This window comes from Macrosteles quadrilineatus, unplaced genomic scaffold (genome assembly GCF_028750875.1).
Source record: "Macrosteles quadrilineatus isolate MER2022 unplaced genomic scaffold, UCM_ALF_1.0 Scaffold_6__1_contigs__length_79288215, whole genome shotgun sequence".
Taxonomy (NCBI): domain Eukaryota; kingdom Metazoa; phylum Arthropoda; class Insecta; order Hemiptera; family Cicadellidae; genus Macrosteles; species Macrosteles quadrilineatus.
In genome coordinates this window covers 45900072-45924546 of record NW_026542599.1, presented here as the reverse complement: position 1 = coordinate 45924546, position 24475 = coordinate 45900072, and the positions used below count along the sequence as shown (strand labels likewise).

Here is a 24475-nt window from a genome sequence, read left to right as displayed (position 1 = left end):
GTCGTGTGGCAAGATCATAACCATGCATATAATATCGGTAAAACTGTACTTTACAAATAAATTCCCCTCGTATTCCAGCATAAGACGGCGGAAGCGACTTGACAGCGGGTAAGATAGTCTTTTGTGTAGTCACGTACACATGGTAAGAGAGCAATCCATCCCAATAATGGTATGAAAACGGGAAATAACGTTTTATCGTTAGGGATTGAAATATTATAATTATGATTATTAGGCTGTAAGACAACATAGTATTTACATAACATGCATAGAGGTTACAAAATATCTTAAGGCTTAATGTAGGTTAAGTGAAAGGTTTAGGGAAAGTTCTCATCGTATGGGGACCTGTGTTTTGATTAATAATTAAGGTAATTACCTACAGCTTAAGGTAGGTTACGATACACATTACGCCCCGTTTATTTGAAAATATTATTCTAATATGTCCACGTTAAACAAAATGTTGTACTTACACATACGAAAACTAAGATGGTTATCCGTGCACTTACCTGAAAACATAAAATCAACTTAAACATTTTGTATCACAAGTTTATGCATAAACGGGTCTGTTCTAGTTACAACAAGAAAACAAAACAAAAACACAGGTTGAGAGCAATTGTGTGTTGTGAAAATCCTTATTATTTAGTTTGATATTTTGTTCTCGGCTTAAGATGACATCTTAATTAATTATTTAGGAAAGAACCTTGGCCAACACTTATTATTTAAAACATATGCAGGTTTTCATTGTTGTCAACTAAGCATGTAATTTACACTAGACCACCAACTAGCGCTAAGTATCCCATTGGTATGCTGGTTGCACTACAAACAATAACATTACAATGGCACGCGCCATAATGCTGGTACAACAAGACAAGCTGATGTACTGGTACTGGTAATGTAGCCCTATTCACTATTCAGGGTGTTTCGAAACTCCCTCCCGAAACTCCATGGGCATGTTCCTTAGGTTCTAAACAAACAAAATATATTATATAAGCATGCCCTATCTCGCTTCGTTTTTCTGTCAGTGTGTATGTATTTTTTTACATAACTTCCCATAACTTACTTGAGGTACCATCTTTAAACATGGTACGTGTATGATGACTAAAAGGAACTATTTTTTTCATTATTTATTTGTTCATGTCCATTTACGTTCTTGAGTATTTACATAGACTACTTCTCTATTTACTGTGGTAAACTTTACAGTATAGGCGTACTTTTATTGTGTTATGATACAAGAATATAAGCAGTAATAGATTATGTTTGGTAAATTAAAAGATCGTATATATAAATAGAAAAACAATATTTTAATGAATTTAGAACATCCAAACGTCACCAACAAGAAACACAAATTAAATCCTAGATATGAAAATAAGATGCCATCACTCCACTATTGATTGCGACAGCAAATTCATTCGCACTTTAAATACTTCAGGATTTAAAAGGAAATGAAGGAAGCAACGTTTCAAACCCCTTGCGGAAAACATCCGCCGACGTAAACCGGCTTAGACATTGTTGCATCAAACATCGGAAATGAACTTAAATGGCAACACATGTGTGAAACTTTTAACTTTACAAGGCAAAGTCCGGTGATATAAGACTAAACCTAGCACCACATTGGTAGAACGGGAAGTGGTTAGTAACCATATACGGATAATTGAGGCAGGATACGGTGAGATGAACTAGTGGTAAACCCACGATAACGCAATAACGTTTGTCATTTACACAAACGTCTAGTTGAGGATTGAACGTTTATTAGTTTTCAAAATGTATCTGTAAAAGTTTAAGTTTAATGTGAATGATCGCCCTTTTGATGGATCTTTCTAACGGATTGGCAAGTTTTCAAATTTTGAGCGATATACAGATAACTTAGCACCTTGGAGTTAGCCTTTGTACATGATAGATTTTTTCATAAATAAACATTTGTTTTTGAGAAAATTAATAATGTTACTATTCTTTTAGTAATTGGCTGGATTTGAAATAACGTATTGTACAAAAGCTTGTATAATCTTCATTTACGAATTTGGAAATTTCGCGATGTATAACATGGAGTTGCATTTACTTAGTAAACTTAAGTAGAGACCCTATATTATATTAGGGTTAGCTCGAGTTAGATTTTTACTTGAGAAAATAGTTGATTGCGTCCCTAATAGAGTGTGTTCTTTTGTTACCAATGTAGTTATATTTCTCTTTTATTTTGAATACAGTGCTATTTTATTGGAATACAAGATAGGCTATGTAAACCTTTACAATATGTAATCTTTTCCATTAGGCTTGTTATAAAGTCACTTTATACGTGTAGAAAAGTATACTATATATCGATAGAAATCGGCAGCTCAATTGATTGAAGTTTACAACCTTTAGTAATAAAAATAAATTTACTCCATATTAAAAAAATATTGGAATTTCAAATTCAAGGTAGTGTTTCCTTAGCCTAAGGTAAAGTGTGCATAAATAGCAAAGAGTGTATTTCCTTTAAAAACAAACTTTAATCATTGTTTGGTTCAAAACTGTCCATCAATCATTACGAGTACAAATTCAAACAAATATGTTAAATTAGATTGGGTCCGGATGTTGTTTGTCGTCAGATCATAAATACTCCCAGTTTCACGGCTGAACAGTTTCGAGTTACCGAGAATTTGTCATTCGACCGAAATAGTAGAATCAGAAAATAAACAAACGTGGGGTGAGCCCAGAAACAAATTGTATATAAAAAGGTTTCAAGCTTCTGTTGATATAAACATTCCAAAGATAAATGACTTTACTTGAATGTTCTGCAGTTTTTGGTTTCATTCAGCTATTAAAACTCCAAACTTGAAGATAAATTATCTGAAATACATATAGCTATTGTAAAAGTCAAGAAAGGATTTTTCATGGAACACGAATATATTGCCTCCTCACAGTATCTTTTGTGAGCGCGACTACTTCTAAAGTTATTAAGTTTGTTTAGGCTTATGGGAATTGCAGACATCGGAGATTTCCATCATAATACAATAGAGAAAATATTTCCTACAAAATGCTGTTAAATTATTTTCTATGGGTAATATGTTACGAATAATTTCTTTCAAGCATTTTTGATTATCATCCAGCTCTAGATTGATCCGTCGTTGAAGGAATACCGTTGTTGAATATTTACCGGTTTCTGATATTTACAGGTAATTTTCACAGCATAAGCTTGTATATTTGGTAATAAAACAAGACAAACCAGGACGTAAATATACGGATGTAAGTACTACACACAGTGGCTTCAACTGATCTATAAGCATCGTAAATCTATATTGGAGTGTGTTTAATGGTTTAACTATATCACACAACGTTGAGGGGCCGAACTTTTCACATATCGAAAGTTTTGGTGATTGATGCATTTTTTATTAGACTGTACAAATCACCGCCGCCTTCCGGAGGGGAGCGTGAGTCATTGTTGTGAACTGAATCTCAACATGCCATCTAAATCACGTCGACGTTGACTTATGAAAGATTGACACTGAAGAATTGCTTAGTTTTCATTATTGTGATGGTTGAAGTAACCCACGTAACCATTGACCTTTGGACTCTGAAATAGATATCCCATGTAATGGACAAGCCGTAACTTTTTAAATGAAAAACCTCTAGTTCAATAAGCCACTCCAAGAGCACTCATAGGTCTAACATTATATTTCCACCCTTAGTTTGTTTTTTTTTTTATTCGACATAATAATGTGCTGTAACTTTCAAAGTCGTCGTATCAGTTTGAGGTAAAAATTTGACAGAAGTTTACATCAGCGCAATCAATTGATGGCTCGATCCAACCGTAAAAGCATTAATTTATAAGACAACCGAAATTGGTCACGTCTCCTAAATCAAGTCAGCGTTGACACTTGGATAAGGATTTTGATAAAATCGAGGAAACTGATTTCAAACTGGCCTCATTCCCACTTTTCCCGTGACACTTACACACAATCACAAACACATGGTTTGAAGATTCTTTAAAATAAGTTGAACACAAATAGAGTTTACCAACTATGAAGGAATATCATATCTTGTTCAAAAGATTTTTTATGAAACATAATTTAATATTTTTCTAATATCAATCATCTATACAATCCAATGAAATTCACAAAAACGACAATTTAACTTATTCAGTTCATCAACAGAAAATTAATTTTAAAAAGTGCATTTTAATTAACAAAGTCCAACTCGCCACACCCTAAAGGGAGTCTAGGAAGGACCATACACGATATGGCAATTATGTCACTCTACCACTGGAAATAAAATAATTATCTCACGGTCATAAAGTGTTACACGCAAATTTATCATTGACCTCATTTGTATGTAATTGTTGGTCTGTTGGACAACATCTAACATCTCTTCTCGTGTTTTGTAGCTGAATAAGGGCACCGAATTTAACCATATATATTTTTTTAAAGCCACTAATACTAAGCATTTACACGTCCATGATCAATTTTAGAACAAATAGTACGAAATAAAAGTATCAAGTCGACATCAGTGCACTCACACGCAAACAGATTTAAAGCAAATCGAATCAGACTTTAAGATTTTTCAATAGGATGAGAAATTGACTAGCAGTGTATGAAGTCAACGATTTGACAACGAGTTAAATGGTCCTTACTAAGAAGCCTGGTCTTGGTCAATTGGTCATTAAAAAAGCTACACAGATAATTTAATTTAATTCAATGTACATCTCAATGTTGATCTCAGGTACTCATGTAGCAATTTTTTCTTCTAACAAATCCAAGCCCAAACTGACCTGAGTCAGGTAGTCGGGTATTCCTCAATTGCGCCAACTACTACAGGGAGCCACCCAATTCGTTATAACTGCACCAAGTTACGGCCCTCTTTGCTGTATAATTGAGTAGGTTAGGTTAAGTTGGGTTGGGTTTGGTTAGGTTAGGTTAGGTTAAGCTACGTTAGGTTTGATTACACGTAAACAAGGACATTCCTTCTGCCGGAAACTCACCCCTACCTGGCTTGGACTTGGCGTTAGTAAGGAAAATTTTTGGGACCCTTTGAGGGCTTAGCGCAAGGAACTCTTGGGCGCAATTAATGTACGACCTACACTTAGTCACCCACTTAACGACCCACATTGATTTAATGCCCATAAGTAATAGGTGATACAGGACGGACATTGGTTGTAATAGCCAATGATGCAAAACGACAACTAAATCGCCATAATAAATTAACCACATGGTAAACTACTTAACCGACCAGTTATCTAAGTAAGGTATTGCCGACGGCAATGCGTGTTACCCAGCCATGGTCTTTGGTCTATTTATACCGTCAGACCCAACGTCAAACCGCACCCGTAAAGAATAAATCATGTAGCGAAAATAGAGCAGTAGTAAAACAAACTCCATTTGAGATGTTAATTGCCGTGGACAATGGATAAGTTTGGTTAGCTTGGTGGGTAGGTTGCAGACTGGTTAGTACTAGTTTAAAATAAAGGGACGCAGGATTGATCGTGAGAAAAGTCAGTAGCTTTTTGATGGTTGGAATCTGGACTCTGATGTCCTGGGTTATTGGGCTCTTAAGAAGAGTTGACATGAGAGGTTTTGGGAGTAAAGAGAAAGAAAAATGCATATAAAGAGGCTGATATTGGATATGTTTTAAAGTGTTTTAAAATGAAAATGAATGTGAAATGAAAAAGGTACACCTTTTCAACAGCTAAATATTATGCATTTAACACATTACGTCAAGGGTTGCTCATAATATGAGAACTGCACGCAATCCACCATGCAAGGATCAACAAAAGGTAAATACTGACTACATGGTCAATGGCTTGAAACAACGCACTCTCACAACTACAGTACTATCAATCTTCCAATATTTGCATTTACCCACTTCAATGAACCAAAGACAAATAAAAACAATCTGTGTTAAACTGACCTCCGAAGACGGTCCAGGAAGCTATCGATAAGTGTCAACAAAAGGTAGTTAAGATTTGAAAAGCAGTTTGCAAAATATTATTGCAACTAAATGTTCGTGTAAAGTAATCTAATCTTCAATTGAGTATTATATCTGTAGAGGTGAGATTTCTCAAATAAACTAGAGAAGATTCGAAAGAGTAGAGAGTACCATAAGTTATCTACAATCTATCCTATATATTAATAGACAAGCATGTTTCTTCTGCATGTAGATGTGCAGAATCCCTTAATCAATTCAAATAGGCTCAAAAATCAACACAAAGGATGAATTTAAAATAATAAAAAAAAATTAACATGGGTTTTAAGGGCTGCCATGCTGGTGGCGAAATATAAACAGAAAATCAGAACAAATGGAAGAAATTACAATCACATGTTGTGAAAATATAGAAGTATGTACATTACATATTTTTGTTTGAGTTTTCGACCACTGGACGACCTCTAGTGGGTAAATTAAAGGGTAAAACCTAGCAAACCCTTTTTACATAGCTTACCCTAATACTAATAATTACCTACATCACCTTTATTTACGAAGAACGTTTTTTAAAGTGGGGACATTCTTCATGAAAAGACCCATCGAGGCCCTAAAAAATTGCCCAATTGAAGGGAGTTAGGTTATTTCAGGTTTGGTTAGGCTAAGATAAGGTCAGTTTATATCAAATTTATTAGCATAGGCCAAATTGTACAAGTAGCGGCTATATTCGTAGAATGAACCAGAATTAATTTTCAACACAAAAGATCAGTATTTATTAGAATTTCAACGCTAGCTTGCCCCACTCACCCCTAGCCTTCTCCGAAGGTTGTCCATGTACCCCTGAACCCCAGCAGCTGGTATGACACTGCTCCCCCTGACACAGCAGACCTACCCCCTGGTGACGAGCTATCACTACCGTAGCCATCGCGCTACTGTTTTATCACTCAAGGTCGCATCTCTTATCAGTAGTGTTGCCAAATTACGCATTATCTCGCACGTGTCGACAACAATTAATGAGGTGTGTTTGACACACTGAGCTAGGGAGATACAACTGGTGGTAGCACTGAATGGAAGAATTGAGAGACGTTGGCCGCCAGGGGTTCAATAGAGGATTATGGGATTGTAATAAAGCCACGAGCCAATGAGAGCTGGTTGATTCTTTTAGTTGGTACCAACAAAACAAAACTTAACAGCGTCCAATTTTTTAGCAGTTTCCGTGTACCTCCAGTTGCATTTCTAGCTCAATGGTTTGACAACATTGCGGTGGTTGGTTAGAATGTTACAGGTGGTACAATAGATTCTTCTTATTTTTAGGTTATGTGATCAGCAACGATACAACTCAGTCCTGGCAGCGTTGTATGTGAACAATTAGTTTATTAGATTACTGTTAGGCTACATTTTCCCTAGCATATAAACTTTTCATGTAATTGTGTGTAAGTGACATTATAGTTCTTCGACGTCCTACCATAGATAAAAGGAATCTATGGTCCTACCTACATGCCCATATAAGGTTTCTCTTCCTGTCAAAATGCTAGTGTCTTTACAAACCGAAGGCCGAAGCCCCGATTGAGCGTTTCCTTCCTACGCCATCTGGTAAGCGTTTCTAAACCAAACGAACTCTACTAATTATTCAGAATTAGACCAACATGTTTTACACATAATCTTATATCACTTTAGACGTCTGGCATGTGTTTCTGAATGTTAATTAGTAGAAGGAATTTAAGTTTTAGGTATAATTTAAATCTAAAGCTGTCGCGTAAATTATTTTTCTTCTTCAACTTTCCGCTAAGTACACTATGTCTTACAATCTAATTTATCCATTCTTGTATGGATATGTTATCCCATGGGTATGTTATCAAACACTGGAACAAATTAGGTTCAACAAACAAGTTAGGAAGTTTCGCATCAATATAACCGTAAGATCCAAGGATTATTACAAATATACACATTCTCCTGTTTCGATTTCGACATAAGGCTCCACACTCCCTTTTGAAAGCAGATAATGTTTTGTTAATGTTTATATGTTTAGTCGTTAATGTTTTGTGTTTTGTTTGCGAACCAGCATTATCGGACCATGGGAACGGGGTTTTTTGGTGGGATTTATGGTGTAAAAATTGGTTTTTCTTGTTTTTGACCCTAAAAACATAAAATTTCTCTCTGGACTATAATGAAGAGCTTAAAAACTCCCATGTTACTATTATGTTATTCTGTTGTAGTTTGCTTGTTTATGGATCATAAACTTGGCAAATCTATTTATTTTATACTAAGCTATTAATATTTTACTAAAAAAAAAACACACTTTATTACCCTCCCTATCGACAGAAAACCTAGGCACTCGTTAAACCTAATGTTTTTTTTTTCATAGATTTAATTGAAAATCAAACCAGGCAAATGGAAATTAGCTTAAACTGCAGGTTTGCTGCAACAGGGGTATTTAATGTTTGTACTAGTTTTGAGTTTAACTGGGCTTAGAACATCGCTCGAATTTTAAAAGGAATGTTTTTGTGTTGGAATACCACTTTGGGAACAAGGATTGAAGCTTAAAAAACAACGGAGACAGTTGTAAGGAAAAAAGGTTGGGTATACTAATAGAGTCTAGATTAATAAAGTTTGCCTTAAATACGGTATTCATAATAGAGTTTAGGTAAAATTATAACTTAATTATGACTAAATATTTTTAAATAAATATCAATTGATTGGCACAACTTATAAAATACATTGCAGAAGACACTCAGTTGAAGTACCGGCAGTTGTATTGTATTCTTGATGTGTTTGTCACGTCAGAACTTTCACTGAGAGATACCGGTTCTAATGTTGTTTAGTTTAGCCTCACTTTCCATGGAATTTAAAAATATCGTTGTGTCGTTACATACAAATCTAATGTGTAATAATAATTTATTTGTAATGTATTTGTTAAATGTACAAATTTTATCAATTAATTTAATTATGTTTAAAATATAATGGCAATGTTCAGCAAAAATACGAAATTTCCCAGCTCTATTAGGCCGCTTAGAAAAAATATTCATGGATGAGTATAAGCTTAGACAAATAGAATTAAATATACTAAGGATACCACGAGATTTTTTAAAACCAAAGGTCATTGTGATATAAGGTTAAATAATAATGTCCTCGTCTAATTTTGTTTAAATATTTACCTACGGCCGTTTTTAAACTAGCCGTTTCAGTTCAGTTCTTGGAATTGAAATGGAAAAGATTCACTTGACAGCATTGTTTACTTACTTGACAACATTGTTTTTCTTTTACTTAACAATGCGGGTTACCGACCAATGAGGTTCAAGGATTGAGAGAAAAGGAGTAAAATTGTAATGCTTCGAACTTCAACTAATCAGCTGTTCAGGTCAATTTAATTGGTAATGAGTGATGTAATTAGTGTTTGGTACAATGACTCGTTGCATCACTGTCAGTAGTGGCAATGAGTGGTTATAAACGAAAACATAACCTCTCTTAGAAGTTATGAGTAGTGAGTGTCAGTAATTAAAACATCATCGTATCGTAGGTAAAGCCACAGACTATAGATTACCAATAGTCTGTAGTCTTTACGCGATCGTTGCGTACACTATTATAACAACCTACACGCAGTAGCAGTGCTTTTAGACAGCTTCGGTAGCTAGAAGTTTCGTACAAGTAACTTTAAAATAAAGATAACAAACCTTACAAAATGTAAAAATGATTTCAGTACTGTATTACAATATAAAAACATTTCTCTTCTTTAACCTTGCCATGGTGGCTAGAATATTGAAATCGCAGTCTCAAAGAATTTATATTAAATACATTCCCTCTAAACTCCAAAGTGGCCGAAGTATGCGCTGTTTTGTTTAAAATCATTAAAATAAGTTCGCGTGATATTATAACGTTGGCAATGAGTGGTCATGTTTATTTATATAAATGACGCGTAAATGTAATTATTGTAATAATTTGTAATTATGGTAATATATTCTACAGAGGATGGGATATTCGTGTAGAATTCTCGTAATTACTAATTACTAGAGTCACGATAAGCTATCAAAGACGCCGACATACCTAGCATGAGGCGTCAGAATATTAAACAAGAAAAATCACTTATCCAATTATAAAATGACGTGTCTTCGAAGTAAACGCTCGTATCAAAACGTCATTGGCTTCTGGGGGCTGAAAGTTCCGTACTAAGTAGATTGATGACGAGAAAATAAAGAAAAGTCGCATTAAAATTTTTTTTTAAATTATGGTTTAAATACCTTATATACTGGCAAAGTAGTCTATAGGCTACTGCAGTTTCCTTCCCAAGGGGAATCTCTTCAGGTTGTGAAGATCAAATTTCATTCCATAGAATTTTTTTATTTATTCTACGGTTGCTTTCGCACAGTGAAATGCCGTTAACTTTGTAGTGTTTTAGATTAAGTAGTGTTAGTTCAAAAAGGAATTTGAATAATATTCACGTACTTTAAAATGAGTAGTAAAAAGTAGGTAGGTGTCAACCCTAGCCCATAAAGGTTAAATATGTGCTGCAATAGAAACTTCTTATTTTCTGTTAGGTTTTACTGAGTTAAAATCCATAACACAAATTTGTCAGTGACCAGTGGTTTAGTAAAGGTTAAATATTCCAATACTAGGGTTTGACAAATTGGATTCATCAAGAGAAAAGCAGGGAGAACCGAGATACTGATTGCCTATACAATTCTCACAAAGCTTTCGATGGTTTAATAATTTGTTACCATTTTGAATACCGGTAAAGCAAGATCGAATGACAAATATGCAAATGAATAGCCTTTACAGTTTGTACTTGTAAATCGCTTATGTACACAGGTACTACATAATTTACTGGAAGATTATGCAATTAGCTGACCAGTCTACCCGCCATGGGAGATTTGCCTCATTATGTATACAGATGATAATCAATGGCTAAATCAGGTACTGGGAGGAGACAAGACAGGAAATAGCAGCAGTTATGATAATAATGTGGACAGTGCCAAGGACTACTACACCCCGAGTCCTATACACTTGGCTAAGTAGACTTAATCAAAAAGTAGAAAAACAGATAAACCTGAAAAAAGCCAAATTTTTAAATTCAAGTACTGATTCTGGGTGGATTAGTGCTCGCCTAGTCTCCAGAAAGATGCAATTTTGATCCAGGCAAAAAGTAGGTTTTTGGTGATTCAAAACTGGATGCAGCTTCCGTTACTTCTAGTTACAGAACATTTCCAAGACGTAGTACTAGGATCAGAAATTGAGATTATGAAGTCGTTACAATCTCTTTAGCAGTATCAAAATTCAATGGACATAGCAATGAACTTATTGATTTATTTTTTGCTATCTTGATTTAGTTGAAATTTGAATGGTAATGTATTTTTCTTTTAACAATGGGCCTTGAAACGCATACCTACATATATTCAGATTTCACAACAAGATGATACGTCTAATTGCAGTTCCCATAGTTCCGCCACAGAATATAAAGGGACAACACATCCTTACTTTTTATGCTTTAATTGAACTAATATTTATTTGTTTCGTATCAAATGGGAACCCAGAGAATTATGTTACGGTCCATGCAAATCTCAGTTTGTGTTTTGGCAAGTGTCCATCCATGCACCTGCTACCTAGACTGTGGTATATTTAGCATAGCTTTTAATTAGATGGAACCACTCTTAATAATAATGTTCTATTTATAAAGCGTTCTGATGGGTGTCTCTTATTCTAAAGTAAATTTAATCCAATACTAAGCAACTTAACTGAGTTCGTTTTCATCAATAATTATGTGTTACTATTTTCTATAGTATATTCTAGATAGTAGCGAAGCAACTATCTCTTAATTACAAGTGAACAATTTAAGTAAATTATGAAATGGAATTTAGTTAAATATTGAACTTACAGCGGTATTTTTCTAAACGTTATTTCTATGCTAAATCGACTAAATCCAGCCTCGGTAAAGGCGTCGGTATTTTACCGGGATCAATAAAGTCGTAACGCCGAACTTGAACCGTCAAGGCCAATAAGACACTTGAACACAAGAACTGGTTGCGAAGTTGTCCTTGATTGGGTCCGCCCAGACTGGGAAGTGTACGGTGCAGATTCTGGGCTGTTATAACCCAGTAATGTAATGTATTAGCCTATCTTCCACAACAACTTTACTGTTTAAACAATATCAATTTATTGAACCGATCAATCGAATTTCAGTAATTTTAAAAGAAGGAAAAAATATATTTTTACTAGGTATTTAATTTGACCGGTAACCATAATTTGAGGAAATCTTTGAATCCTTCTATGTATAGTAAAATGGTAAATATCCATATAATTTTATACTGTTTTGGAGAAAATTGATTTCAGGGGTTACGTGGTAAGAGACGATTTTGTCAGTTCTAACTTTGCCTTTTTAAGATGGTTAGCCTAACCGTAGCGTGGTCTAAACGCTGTTTAAATTAAAAATCGTGATACTGCCAGATGTACCGCGCTATACAGTGTAAGCATAGGCTACTGCATGCTGCAGTGCAGACCGCTAAACACAGCGTTGCTGCAGGATGACGGGCGATTCAAGGCCGGCTTCGCTGCCAAAGCAGTCGCTTGGTGACTATTTTTACACCAGATCTTGTCCCTGACTACATCGCCCACGCACGCGGCGCCTACCTTCTGGACGTCGGGTTTCGAATTAACCACAAGTTTAACCAAACTTTGCGATTGCTTCCGCTGTATTTCTACTACGTGTGTTTCTCTCCCTTTTTACAAAGGAATCTCTATGGACCAAGCCCTATGGACTTGAGGAGTAAACCCGGTAAAGAGTAGGTCCTGCACCCACAGCAATGATCAAAAAGCTCTGCATTACCATAGGATTAGACACGGTATCCAAACAATCAGCTGTCCAGTAATATATGCCCAGCTGAGCTACAGACCAGCTGATGTAGACGGTGGCTTGATCGTTATAATGGGATCACATGAGGAGGGTTGACAGCATCTTATCTAACACCACAAAAACACACAGGTGCTACAGAAGAATAGCCCAACAGGCGCAAGGGACGTAATAAAACACGGAGACACATCTGTACAAACTGTTGCGTGAATTCGTGGATGGTATCTTCGGGAGATTGTTATCGAAATGCGACGAGAACAAAAATTAGAATAATGTGTAAGAAGTTTCAAGATGGAATCTCACCTTTCTTCAGATAGCTTCTGTGTCCATTAGTGTAAGCATATTAAAACTGTCCGCGCCTCCTATAGTTAACCAGTTTCTACTACTATCTACCAAAAAAACACTTGGTTGCGGTATTAGGTTTCCTCGATTAATTAGGCTATATCTTCTAAAGATTTGTATCGAAATCAAACTGCTTCGAAACGGGGTGACTAGGTAAATAATAGAATGAAATCGAAGTTTTGTGATTTTGAATCTCACCCCGTCTTCAGATAGCTTCTGTGTCAGCTCATCAAATTTTCCGCAGCTCCCACGAACTACCAACCAGTTTCTTGTGTCAAGCCTAAGTCTACGCCCGTCTTGCGCCTCCGCCGTGTATGTAGGCCGTGTTTGTATAGTAAACTTCAGACAGTCACCAAATCGATACTAACATGTTTCTGTAGGCGTGTATAATTTACAAACTAGTGGTTTCCAAACACAAGTTTCGGATGGTTTCCTTTAGAAAGACGCCGTTTTATACCGCACTTCTTGTTGTAAATCGTTACAAGGAAACTTTATCTCTGTGTCTGTAATATAAAGGTTTAAGTGTATTTTCGCACGATGAATCATCGAGTCCAGAGGGGAGTAAAGTCTCCCTTGTTAACCACGCCCACCCCCTTTTGTCCGGTAATGGATTGTTTCCCTACGTTGAAATTCGTTTTGAATAAATTTATTGTTGTGAACTCCTTTCCCTTAACAATATCCTCTCGATATAGTTTGAAAATATAAATTCATATCGGGATTTTTCTCTTGAACATCTCGTTAAGATGTTATATATTTTAACAATACATTATAATTTATCAACTGAAAATGTTCAACCATTGCCTAAGCTCTGTGAAGGATCCCCGATAAAAAGTTTAGATTTAAGATTGGGTAGGGGTCTACTAAAATAAGTAGGCTATGTGAATTTAAAAAATATGAGTCTGTTAAAAAAAACTTTTTTAGGAATTTGTTAAGGAATTTTTTAGTAGGCCTATGGGCCAAACTGCCCCTCCAACAAGGTGGAACTTTAAGAAATTGATTTGATTGATCATTTGGTACTAAAAATTAAAATTGTCAATCTATGATGATTATTCTACTATGATTCAATAATGTACAATTTTCAAAATGTTGGGCGAGCAGTATTGAGAATATTGATTCTTCCAACAAAGTTCGTGTATATTGATTTTGCAATTCTACCAGACATTTACTTTAGTTTTGATGGATCACTGTCACGATTGAATTTTGTTTCAGTTTGAGAGCAGGAATCGAATAGTTTGCCAGTTTGCGTGTTTTGATCAGTGGAAAAATAACTTGGTTTACGTACGGTAACTGCGTAGAGATATGGATTTGAAATGCTACCGTATGTTTAATCTATGGTAGAGTGTAGCGTAAAAAGATTTATGTTTAGTTACACGGTACGTTACACAGATGGCGTTGGAGTCAACAGAATCAGAACTGACAAATAACACAAACTGACACAACATTAATAAACATGACTACAACACTTGAGTAATGTTTGTATTGAAATTAGCTGCCACATTTACAGTCGACTGACGGCAAAGTAATACTTTACCTAAATAAATAAGTAATACTTTGAGTATTACTTTAGTTAAGTAATACATTATACACATTATTTATAATGTAGAAAACTAATGTAGGCCTACCTCTGTCAAAAAAATCTTAAATAGGTACGCAGAAATTCCCAAAACACACCCAAATTGGAGGATAGATTTATATTATGCTAACTAGAAAGCGTTGCCACTAAATTTATGAAATAGTCTAGCTGGATACAATTTTTTAACACGTTCAAATTCAACCGACTAAACGGTGTCTAATGAAATATTTCATAAACATTGAAGTTAAACAATTTAGAACCAGTTCAGAGAGAAAGGTGTACATCAAACCTCAATTTATGTTTCAACCACATCCATATGCGTTCCATTTTCACGTTTTTAGAGTCTGCCTGAAGTCCATTCCAAAATGCTGCAATTGAAAAAGTCTTCAAATGAAAAGTTTGGCTGATGATTCTTTCATTCATAATTTTGTTATCAAAGAGAAATCTATGTAATCGTTCGTCTAGGTTGTTGTCAAATTTTAAAACGTGTGGTTTATATTTCAAATGTCGACATACAGTTGGTGGCCTATATAGGCATATTATTGAGTCACGTTTGGCAGCCTATATTTCATAATGTTGACACAGTTGCACAGATAGTACAACAGTGAAGTGGCATTTATTTGCTCATCTAAATTACACTTCACTGTAGAAGTGGATCTGGATCACTATTGATGGTTCAGTAGAAGTGTACCGTCATTATCATTTATGCTACATTAGCTATCTATTGTACCACCAAAAACTGACTTGACGACAAAATGTATTAATTTATATAAAAAAAGGTTCAGCTCAAGAATTTTTTTAAGATTACCAGTATAGTCACAAACAATCCACAGTAGACCTATAACACTTCGAGAAATCTAAAGTCAGCCATACAAAATACCCGCAAACCCTCTGAGATATTTTCAGAATGTACATTTACTGTTCAAACAAGGAAACGCATTTAGTTGAGTTGCCTCAGCTGTGGGATGACAGAACTTAAAAATAGCCGCATCGCCGTGCCAGCTGTTGCTAATCCTACTCCCTTGTCTAGTCTAGACTTCCTTAGTCCTGTTGCAACCCCCATCTATTGATCAAGGGGATGATGAATAACCTGAAGATAGCCTTGAGGTCTCCCCTCACCCTACACTCAAGCGCGAAAATGTTTGTTTTGCAGTCCTGCCGACCCTAAACATCCTACATTCGCCTAGTTTATGGTAGAAGTTCATTTGGCACTTTGTCCTGCTCGATAATTATAGAGTACTGTAATGGACAACTTATCTGACCCTTTGAAAATTTCAGTGCAACTTTGTGTTGGGTAGGAAAGTGCTTGGTCGCCCGAGTTGGCAATACCTTTCTACATGTCAACGACTCTACTCTATGTCTGAAAATGTTTTCCAGCATGTATACAATTTTTTTACTACCGTGTATTTTTTACCGTGAGGTTTTTGTGGTGTACCACCAAAATGCATATGTTTAAATAATTAATTTTGACGAAAACTCCCCCAAGTATGCAGGTTTTCAAAACACCTAGGTACGACGTGGAAATGTTGAATGCATTACAATAACGCACCCGGTACCACAGAAAACACCAGTAGTAAAGTATGTTTTCCCGTGCCGGTGCCCAGATAAGTAAACATAATCAAACCTGATGAGAACTGCACTTACAAGAACAAATTTAAATCGAGGTAAATTAAAATGAAGTAAGTTACTGTGTACAGTTTTAGGTTTAGCTACCGACACCTAAGCTTACTTAAAAGTTAAGATACACTTAAGCATAGATCCATCAAGTAAAACGGAATCTCTTAACGGGGAAACATCGTGTTAATTAACTAAAGTGAACAATACGGTAAAAACAAGTTAAGGGGAGTCGCTACTGAAAAACTACCAATTTTGTAAAAAACTTGATTTTTTTTATTATTTTTTTATCTTGTTCTATGGATTGTAAGGTTTCAGAAAAACATAACATTTGGTATAATATATATTTTTTTTCACTGTGAAAAAAATATTTGAAGTGAAGCGCGCACACCTCTTTTGGGGCATCAACTAGGCCTAGTATAAACCAACGTATAAACTTCAGCCGCTGTTTTCCGCGACTTTAAAATTTTGTTTTTTTTTATATATAAGTTCTTATAACTTTTTAACTATTGCAGCTATATGAATGAAATTTTTACCACACATTGTTTATACTATAAATCAACTTTCTGTGCATGGATATTGTAATTGGGTAAATAAAAGTACATGAAAAAAAATTTATAAAAATGTATAACCTATAAATTTTTCAAAAACTTATTTTTGAAGCCATAACTTATAAACTAATTGAGAACATAACATGAGTATGCACAGAAAGTATGTGCTTTCCTTGCTCTTTAAAATAAGATATCGAACAATAAAATTGGTTCAGTAGTTAAATAGTTATAAGAGATTTAAAAAACCCCATTTTTTCCCGCCAAAAAACTTAAAAAACTCCAAAAAGTATGTAAATTTTTTTTTTTTTTACTTTAACGGCAGTAAATCTTTTTCTAAGACTAAATGAACTTAAAAAAGTATATATGATAATTTTTAAAAGGATTTTATTAAAAATCACTAGTTTCAGTAGCGACTCCCCTTAAAGGTACAGTAAGTTATCCACTAACAACCATTTTAAAGATAAAGAAAATGCAATACACTACCACAGAAAACATACTACTATAGTATGTTTTCTGTGACACTACTTAGCAAAACATGCCATACTTCAGAAATTGCGTTCAGGGTGAGATGGGTTTCATATTTTTTAACACTACTGTAAACCATCTTCTTTAATACTTACATTTTTTTAGGCTACTAAACATACATCCACATTAATAGTTTATTTTAGGTACGGTACCGGTACACATAAAAAGTACAATTTATACGAATTTATTCCTTTAACGTTGTTTTTCATAGGCCTATCAGGATATCTACCTACTCTTATTAAACTAATTGTAGCTACAGAAACAAAACTGAACTTACTGTTAAAAAATAGAAGTTTCCTCGTTGATCCAAGTCGTTTTATCGGAGATTTTGTTGATAAACTGACGTTGTCGTCTTCATCCATGCTGACTAGGTAAACAAAAACACCAAACACAAACACAATAGAGAAAAGCACAGTAGTGAAACTAAACGGTAAACATCAGCACTGTAACTATAATAATTCACATGACCAACATAGCACAACAAAAATCATACACTCGACAATGAATATTATATTAAGAAAAAACAGAGACGAAAAACGAAGACAACAAACTCGCACGATCAACAACGGTTACTGGTGGTGAAGCGAAGCACAACACAACCACAACGTTTGAAACGAAACGTCTGTTTCTTTCATCAACACCAACTGGCAAGCGTTGAGAATGGAGCGGCAAAGGCGGCCAAACCTAACACAAAGTTAGAGAACGGGACACTCGGCGCTTTCTATCGGCGTTTGATGGAACTATTTCCATGTTACAACACAACAGTACCACCACGTCTGCGTCTAGCTGCCAACTGTTTTCCCGGATCATTATAATACTTTAATTAATTCTTAACCCTTCCAGGGCTAAATGAAATGAAGGGCTGGAGCTTAATTATTTTTTGCCAAAAATTAAAAACTAAAGTGGTAGTGTTTTGTATTTATTTCATTTGAAATAATTCATGGATCATAAAAAGATTTTCCTTAGGGCTGAACTAATTTTTGTACCAAAGTTATGAAGAAAATAAAATTTGATTTGTCGGATATATCTGTCTTTATTTGGCCCACAAAAAACATAAGGTGGACGGATATATGTCTGCCGCCCTCAGTGATAATCACAAACTATGAACACTGCCAATAATCTTGAGTATTCTTTTGGGCGGCAGACGGATATATCCGTCAACAGGCTATTCCTTCCTTTGTTTTATTTTTTATCCATACAAATGTATCTATCATTCTGAAGTAAATCTAAACCACTCAGTTCCGCTCCCATGTCCTCAATCCCATTCCCCGCCAAGACTTCCACTACGTAGAGACCAGTGTTGGGGAAGCTACTTTTAAAATGTAGCTAGCTACAACTACTGCTACATTTCCAAAAAAGTAGCTTAGCTACAGCTACAGCTACAGTTCCGAAAAAGTAGCTAGCTACAACGCTACAACTACAGCTAAAATGAAATGTAGCTACAGCTACAATTTTTGCTACTTTTCCAAAAACGTTACTTTTTATTCCACGCACATTAGGTAAATGTAAAATTAATTGCAACTACATTTTTATTGAACAAGCATTTAAACAAGAAATGTCAGTATTGTATCTAACGTTACTTTGAAAACAAATTATTCCTGGATTTTATTTAATTTGTTGGCATTATAAACCTAACATTACAACAACAGCATCATATAGTTGGGTGTCCCATCATATTTGGCACTTATTTTTAAATATTGCATTATTTTTAAGCATCTTAGCCTATATGTATTAATGTATGAATTTCATTAAGTTCAAAGGACATTCAACCAAACTATATTTTAAAAGCTCATTTTATTTCTTTAATATAGATTCATTTATAGATGTCTTATATCAATAATTAAGACCACTTAAACTGTAAAACGATTATTTAAAAATACTTTTTTGTGTTACAGAGCCTAGCCTATTGAAATTGGAGTTTATTGCCTTTCTTTACTTTTAATGTTAACAACGACATTGCTATATCTTTTAACCATGATAAGTTACTTGTTCTATGAATAGCACTTTTCAATGTCAAGAAATCGTCCTTTATTGTCATTATGCATAGGGAAAATTGTGCTTCAACCTAGTTGGTACAGAAAACAGTATTCAGCAACTTATCCTGAAATCGGCTTTTAATTTAAACACATTGAAATTTGTAATGTAAAAATTACATGTAGGCCTACTTGGCTATGTAACACGTTGGCTATAGTAGCTTTGTTCTTGCAAGGACTAAACAGATATATTCCTAACTAGCTGTGTACCCGTTCTACGCACGGGGATCTTATAATATTCAGTTGAAACCTTCTTATATAACGAACAGCAGTTGGTTTGCATATTTTAAGATATGCTGGCCAAACTATTATACATAGCTTCATTTTATGTTGTTTTTTGTTGTTCCGGATCGGTATGACAATCAATAAAAGGTTAAATTACCTCTGTGTCTGCCGGTCGATCCTATAACGGTAGGCTTACTTTTATTTTTACTATCTGATCTCGTTTGCATGGCTCAATCACGTCCTGGTTGAAGTTCGTTCGCTACGCTCACTCACCTGTATGTTGGAGCTCGTTCGCTGCGCTCACTTTCCTTCAGGTTAGCTCGTTCGCTACGCTCACTTGCCTTCAGGTTAGCTCGTTCGCTACGCTCACTCGCCTCCAGGTTGCAAATTAGCTGTTGTCATAAATGTAAAAGAAATAATAGTGCTAGTGCTGCACCCTGTTGGTAATCCTTGTAACTTTAATGCTATTGAACATCACAGAACAGAACCAACTTGTTTAATTGAAACAGCTGTTAAGATTCAATAATTTCATTTCTCATAAGGTTAACATGGGCTTCCAGAAATTCCACGTCAAAAATCGACAAAAACTTGATTTTCAAGGGTTTACTGTTAAATATCTAACTGTCTCATATTCGATGAAATACGTCTAAAACCATCTCATATATGTATAGTATTTGGAAAATAAGTTTCAGGCGGGACAGTGCTATAGTTATTGAGGAGTAGTTGTAATAAAGTGCGTATTTTAGCGTTACCAAGAGAATGACAGATAGACAGACAGACAGACAGACAGACAGACAGACAGAAATTGAGATAAGGTTTGATTCGGTTTCTCTGACCTATGAAATGTAAAAATAACCAAAAAGTTCATTATTCTAAGCAATGTACAGACAAAACTCTAATTTTATTTATATAGATAATTGAACTTGGTATTCGTCTTAAACCTTAAACCATAGCCTAGGAATAGTCCAATACAAGAGCTGTTAGCAAGAGCAAACTGTGCAATTTTTTAAATGTAAGTTTCATGTTATATGGAGATTCTTTCGTTACAATTATCATGTAGTCTAGGCATATCTTAAATCTCATCAGGTAATTTACTCATTGTTAATTTAGCAAACCTTTGAAAAATCTTTGTAATCTAACCAAGGAAGGGCTTGTGATGATGAACCACAATCAACAGCTGAAGCAAAGGTTGATGACCAGCTTTCTCATTATTTTAAGGTTTAGTGTTGGTTTCCATTAAACCCTAGTTAAAACACTATCAATATAACAAAGAAACTAAATTGATTACTAATTTCCCTGTCAATCACTTGCAAGCATTCAATAGCTTGTCTTGTCACTGGTACCGGTAACGTTTAAACGTCGTCTGCATCTAGCGATTTTATTTTATCTGACAGTAATCATAGAGTAGTAATTTAAGGAAATAAGAGCTAAAAATTTGGATAACACTCATTTAAATGGCCTCCATGTCCACACAACGTTGTAATAGGGAATGAAACGGCTGCAACCAGCTGTATGAAGCCAAGAAAGTAGGCCTAATTTTTTTGAAAATCTCAGTTCTCAGTTTGAAAGAGGTTGTTTCACGTAAGGTTGAGGTTATGATAAAACTCACTATCTCAAACAATGTTAATGTAGCGAGAAAAGTAGCTAAAATTCCGCTACAACTACTTTAAAAATGTAGCTAGCTACAGCTAAAGCTACAAAATCTTAAAAGTAGCGTAGCTACAGCTAACGCTACAAAAAAAGTAGCGCGCTACTGTATCGTCGCTACTTGTAGCGCGCTACTTCCCAACACTGGTAGAGACTGTTCTTCAGGTTCATCATATCCATCACATTCCATACCTACTATTATTTTCACTGCCAAGTATAAAACCCCCCTCAGACATACTTTTGTTAAGCATCTCAATAACATCTTCAAATTTCAGATAGTTTGCATTAGTAACTTTAGCTCAATAAACATAAAAACAAAGTACAAAACACAAAATGTAAACACCGCTAACAACCATGTTTGAAGTGACAGCAATATTTACTAAGTAAATATTGCTGTCACTCCAAACATGGTGGTAAAATTATATATAATTTACTAAGTAAATATTGCTGTCACTTCAAACATGGTTGTTAGTGAGCGGTGTTTTCGTTTTGTGTTTTGTACTTTATTTTTATGTTATTGAGCTAAAGTTACTAATGCAAACGATCTGAAATTTGAAGATGTTATTGAGATGCTTTCGCGCACACTCTATATGGTGCAAAATAGCCAAAACAGCTGCGGCAATTATTATTGCCAACCACAAAAACAAAATAACCCATTTATAATACAGTGCAATGTTTATTTATTACCCTATTATAAACATTTATTGTATTTCAATTCGTTTTTTGGACGGATATATCCGTCTTTAGCCCAGAAAAGAAATTTCTCGGGACGGATCCGTTTTCAGCCCGCAAAGTAAACAAAGATTGGCGGATATACCCGTCCGTTAGAATTATAGCTCAGTGGTCCATAGCCAAGTAGCCCTGGAAGGGTTAATATTCAAAGCCCAATGATTAGAAACAGCTGGGTACAGGTCCGAACCTTCAAAAAGCTACTATGGATTGTGGATATTTACTGTATAGGCATGCACTGTGGATTCGATACTCCCTGGTGTGGATTAACGTCCACACTATATACTTACTAACCCACTTATATTTTATGTCAATAGATCCAAAAGAATATAACAACATACCTTTGTGCAGCAATATAACATCAATTAATTACTTGATATTGATGCTTTATGAAAAATATATTTTACCATAACTCTTCAATTTTCAACCCTCTGTACATGTAGCTTATTATATATAAACTACAAAAGAACACTGTGAGAAATATTCTACAAAACTAATAAATTTCAATCAATCTATTCACAAATGAGAAGTTTTCAAACAATTTTGGATGTTTCAAAGTAACATGCAAAGGTACTTTTGACAGCCCAATAGATAAATCCCAATTGTGCAGATTTACTCATAACTGTTTGTTGATAACATTTTGACTGATCCAGCTCACTTCGACTATCGCTCAATTGCCAGTTTCTTGACTCCAGAGACTGGACGATCCCTTTGTTGTATAACCAAACTAACCCTCTTACCAAATAATGCATACTAGTTGCTCTGCCCGTGCTTTGCTACGGGGTGAGGGTGAGAATGCAGAAAAGAATAATTCGGGTTTACTTTCAGATACTATAAGAAACCGTTACAACACACTTCCCAGAAAACATAGGCAAAGTCTCAATTGTGCTTATTGATTATTTAAATGAAAATCTCTTAATGTATTAGAGTATACTATAATTTTATATAGTGTATAGCATTTAAAATAAGTTTATGCAAAAGTATAATTCATTGACCACATGGCACCAAGAAACAATTCTCCTTGTAAACAATTTAAATTATATATTAGAACAGCATTTCTGACAACAGCTGGAGTTTCATAACAATGTTTGTTTCCCATGTTAATCTTATGGAGAAATACGAAACTTTAAAGGGCCCCAGGGCCTCACTCTTTAATTATTTCCATAAAAAGAAAATTTCCTGCACAACTTCACGTTACGCTCTTTCCAATGACACCGAAAACACGTCAATCGGTTCAGTAGTTTCGGAGGAGTAATTGTCACGAAAAACATGCTTGCGTATTAAATAAGTACAAGCTGCTATACCCGTGCTTTGCAACGGGAAGAAAATGTGACCTAGAGAGCTATTAAAGTAATTCTGATGTGTGTTTTAAAATACAACTCTATGATTTAGTTTGAAAATATAAACTGATTTAAAAGTGTAAACCTACTTACTTTCAAACTCCTACTTTTTATGTTAATAGATCCAAAAGTATATGACAACATACCTTAGTGTAGCAACAGCATCAATTGTTTCATATTGATGCTTCACGAATGACATGTTTTACCATAATTCTTCAACTTTAGTCAAGCCTCTTTACATGTAGCTTACTGTATAAATTACAAAATGAATCTTTGAGCAATATTTTACAAAACGTATACAACCTTTCTTTAAAACCAAACATAACCCTCCTAAATCTTCATAAAGCATCACAAACATCTTTTTTCGAGTAAATAAACAAACACCAGTTCATTGTACTGACCAGCTGTTTCAAATTAAATTAAATCATGTAAACTTTGGAAGCATGCCAGGTGTAGCCCTTTGGAAATCAGCCTATGGGGCAGAGCCCTTAGGAAATTAGTCCATATCAATACTTTTCGGCAAATCTACACACTCTAAGCTTCATTTTGATGTGCCATATGCCTATATTTTTATTTGGTAAATGACCTTAACCATTTACATAAAATTTGATTGTATCACTTTAATAATATAATAGATAGTTCCATAAAAAGAAAGTTTCCTGCACAACTTCACGTTACGCTCTTTCCAATGACACCGAAAACACGTCAATCGGTTCAGTAGTTTCGGAGGAGTAATTGTCACAAAAAACATGCTTGCGTATTAAATAAGTATAGATTATATTTCCTTGATTTAAATAAAGCATCACAAACATCTTTTTCGAGTATACTTTTTTTGTAAATAAACAAACACCATGCATTGACCACCGGTTTCATTAAATAAATTTAATTAAATCATTTAAACTTTGGAAGAATGTCAGATGTAGCCCTTTGGAAATCTACCTGTGGAGCAGAGCACCCAAGAAATTTTCCCATAAATTACTTGTGGCACTCCTAAGCTTCATTTTGATGTGCCATATGCCTATATTTTTATTTGGTTAATAGCCTTAACTGTTAACATAAAATTGTATTGTATCACTTTAATAAATAGATTTTCAGGGTCCAATAGGAGCCCCCTCCCCTATATCCCCCTCCCTTGGCACCGCCACAATATGAAGTATGAATGTGGTAGTTGTAGA

The 24475-nt window shown here is 34.8% G+C and overlaps 1 protein-coding gene across 4 annotated transcripts in view; it reads right to left on the bottom strand.

Moving 5' to 3' along the window:
- Positions 1 to 17952, bottom strand: part of LOC128996486 (SLIT-ROBO Rho GTPase-activating protein 1-like) — a 195342-nt gene extending 177390 nt beyond the window's left edge. For all 4 annotated transcript variants that reach the window (XM_054421850.1, XM_054421854.1, XM_054421852.1 and 1 more), the window contains exon 1: positions 17604 to 17952. In XM_054421850.1, the coding sequence (XP_054277825.1) occupies positions 17604 to 17688 (85 nt within the window). In that variant the 5' untranslated portion in view covers positions 17689 to 17952. The remainder of the gene's footprint in view (positions 1 to 17603) is intronic.
- Positions 17953 to 24475: the final 6523 nt, after the last annotated feature.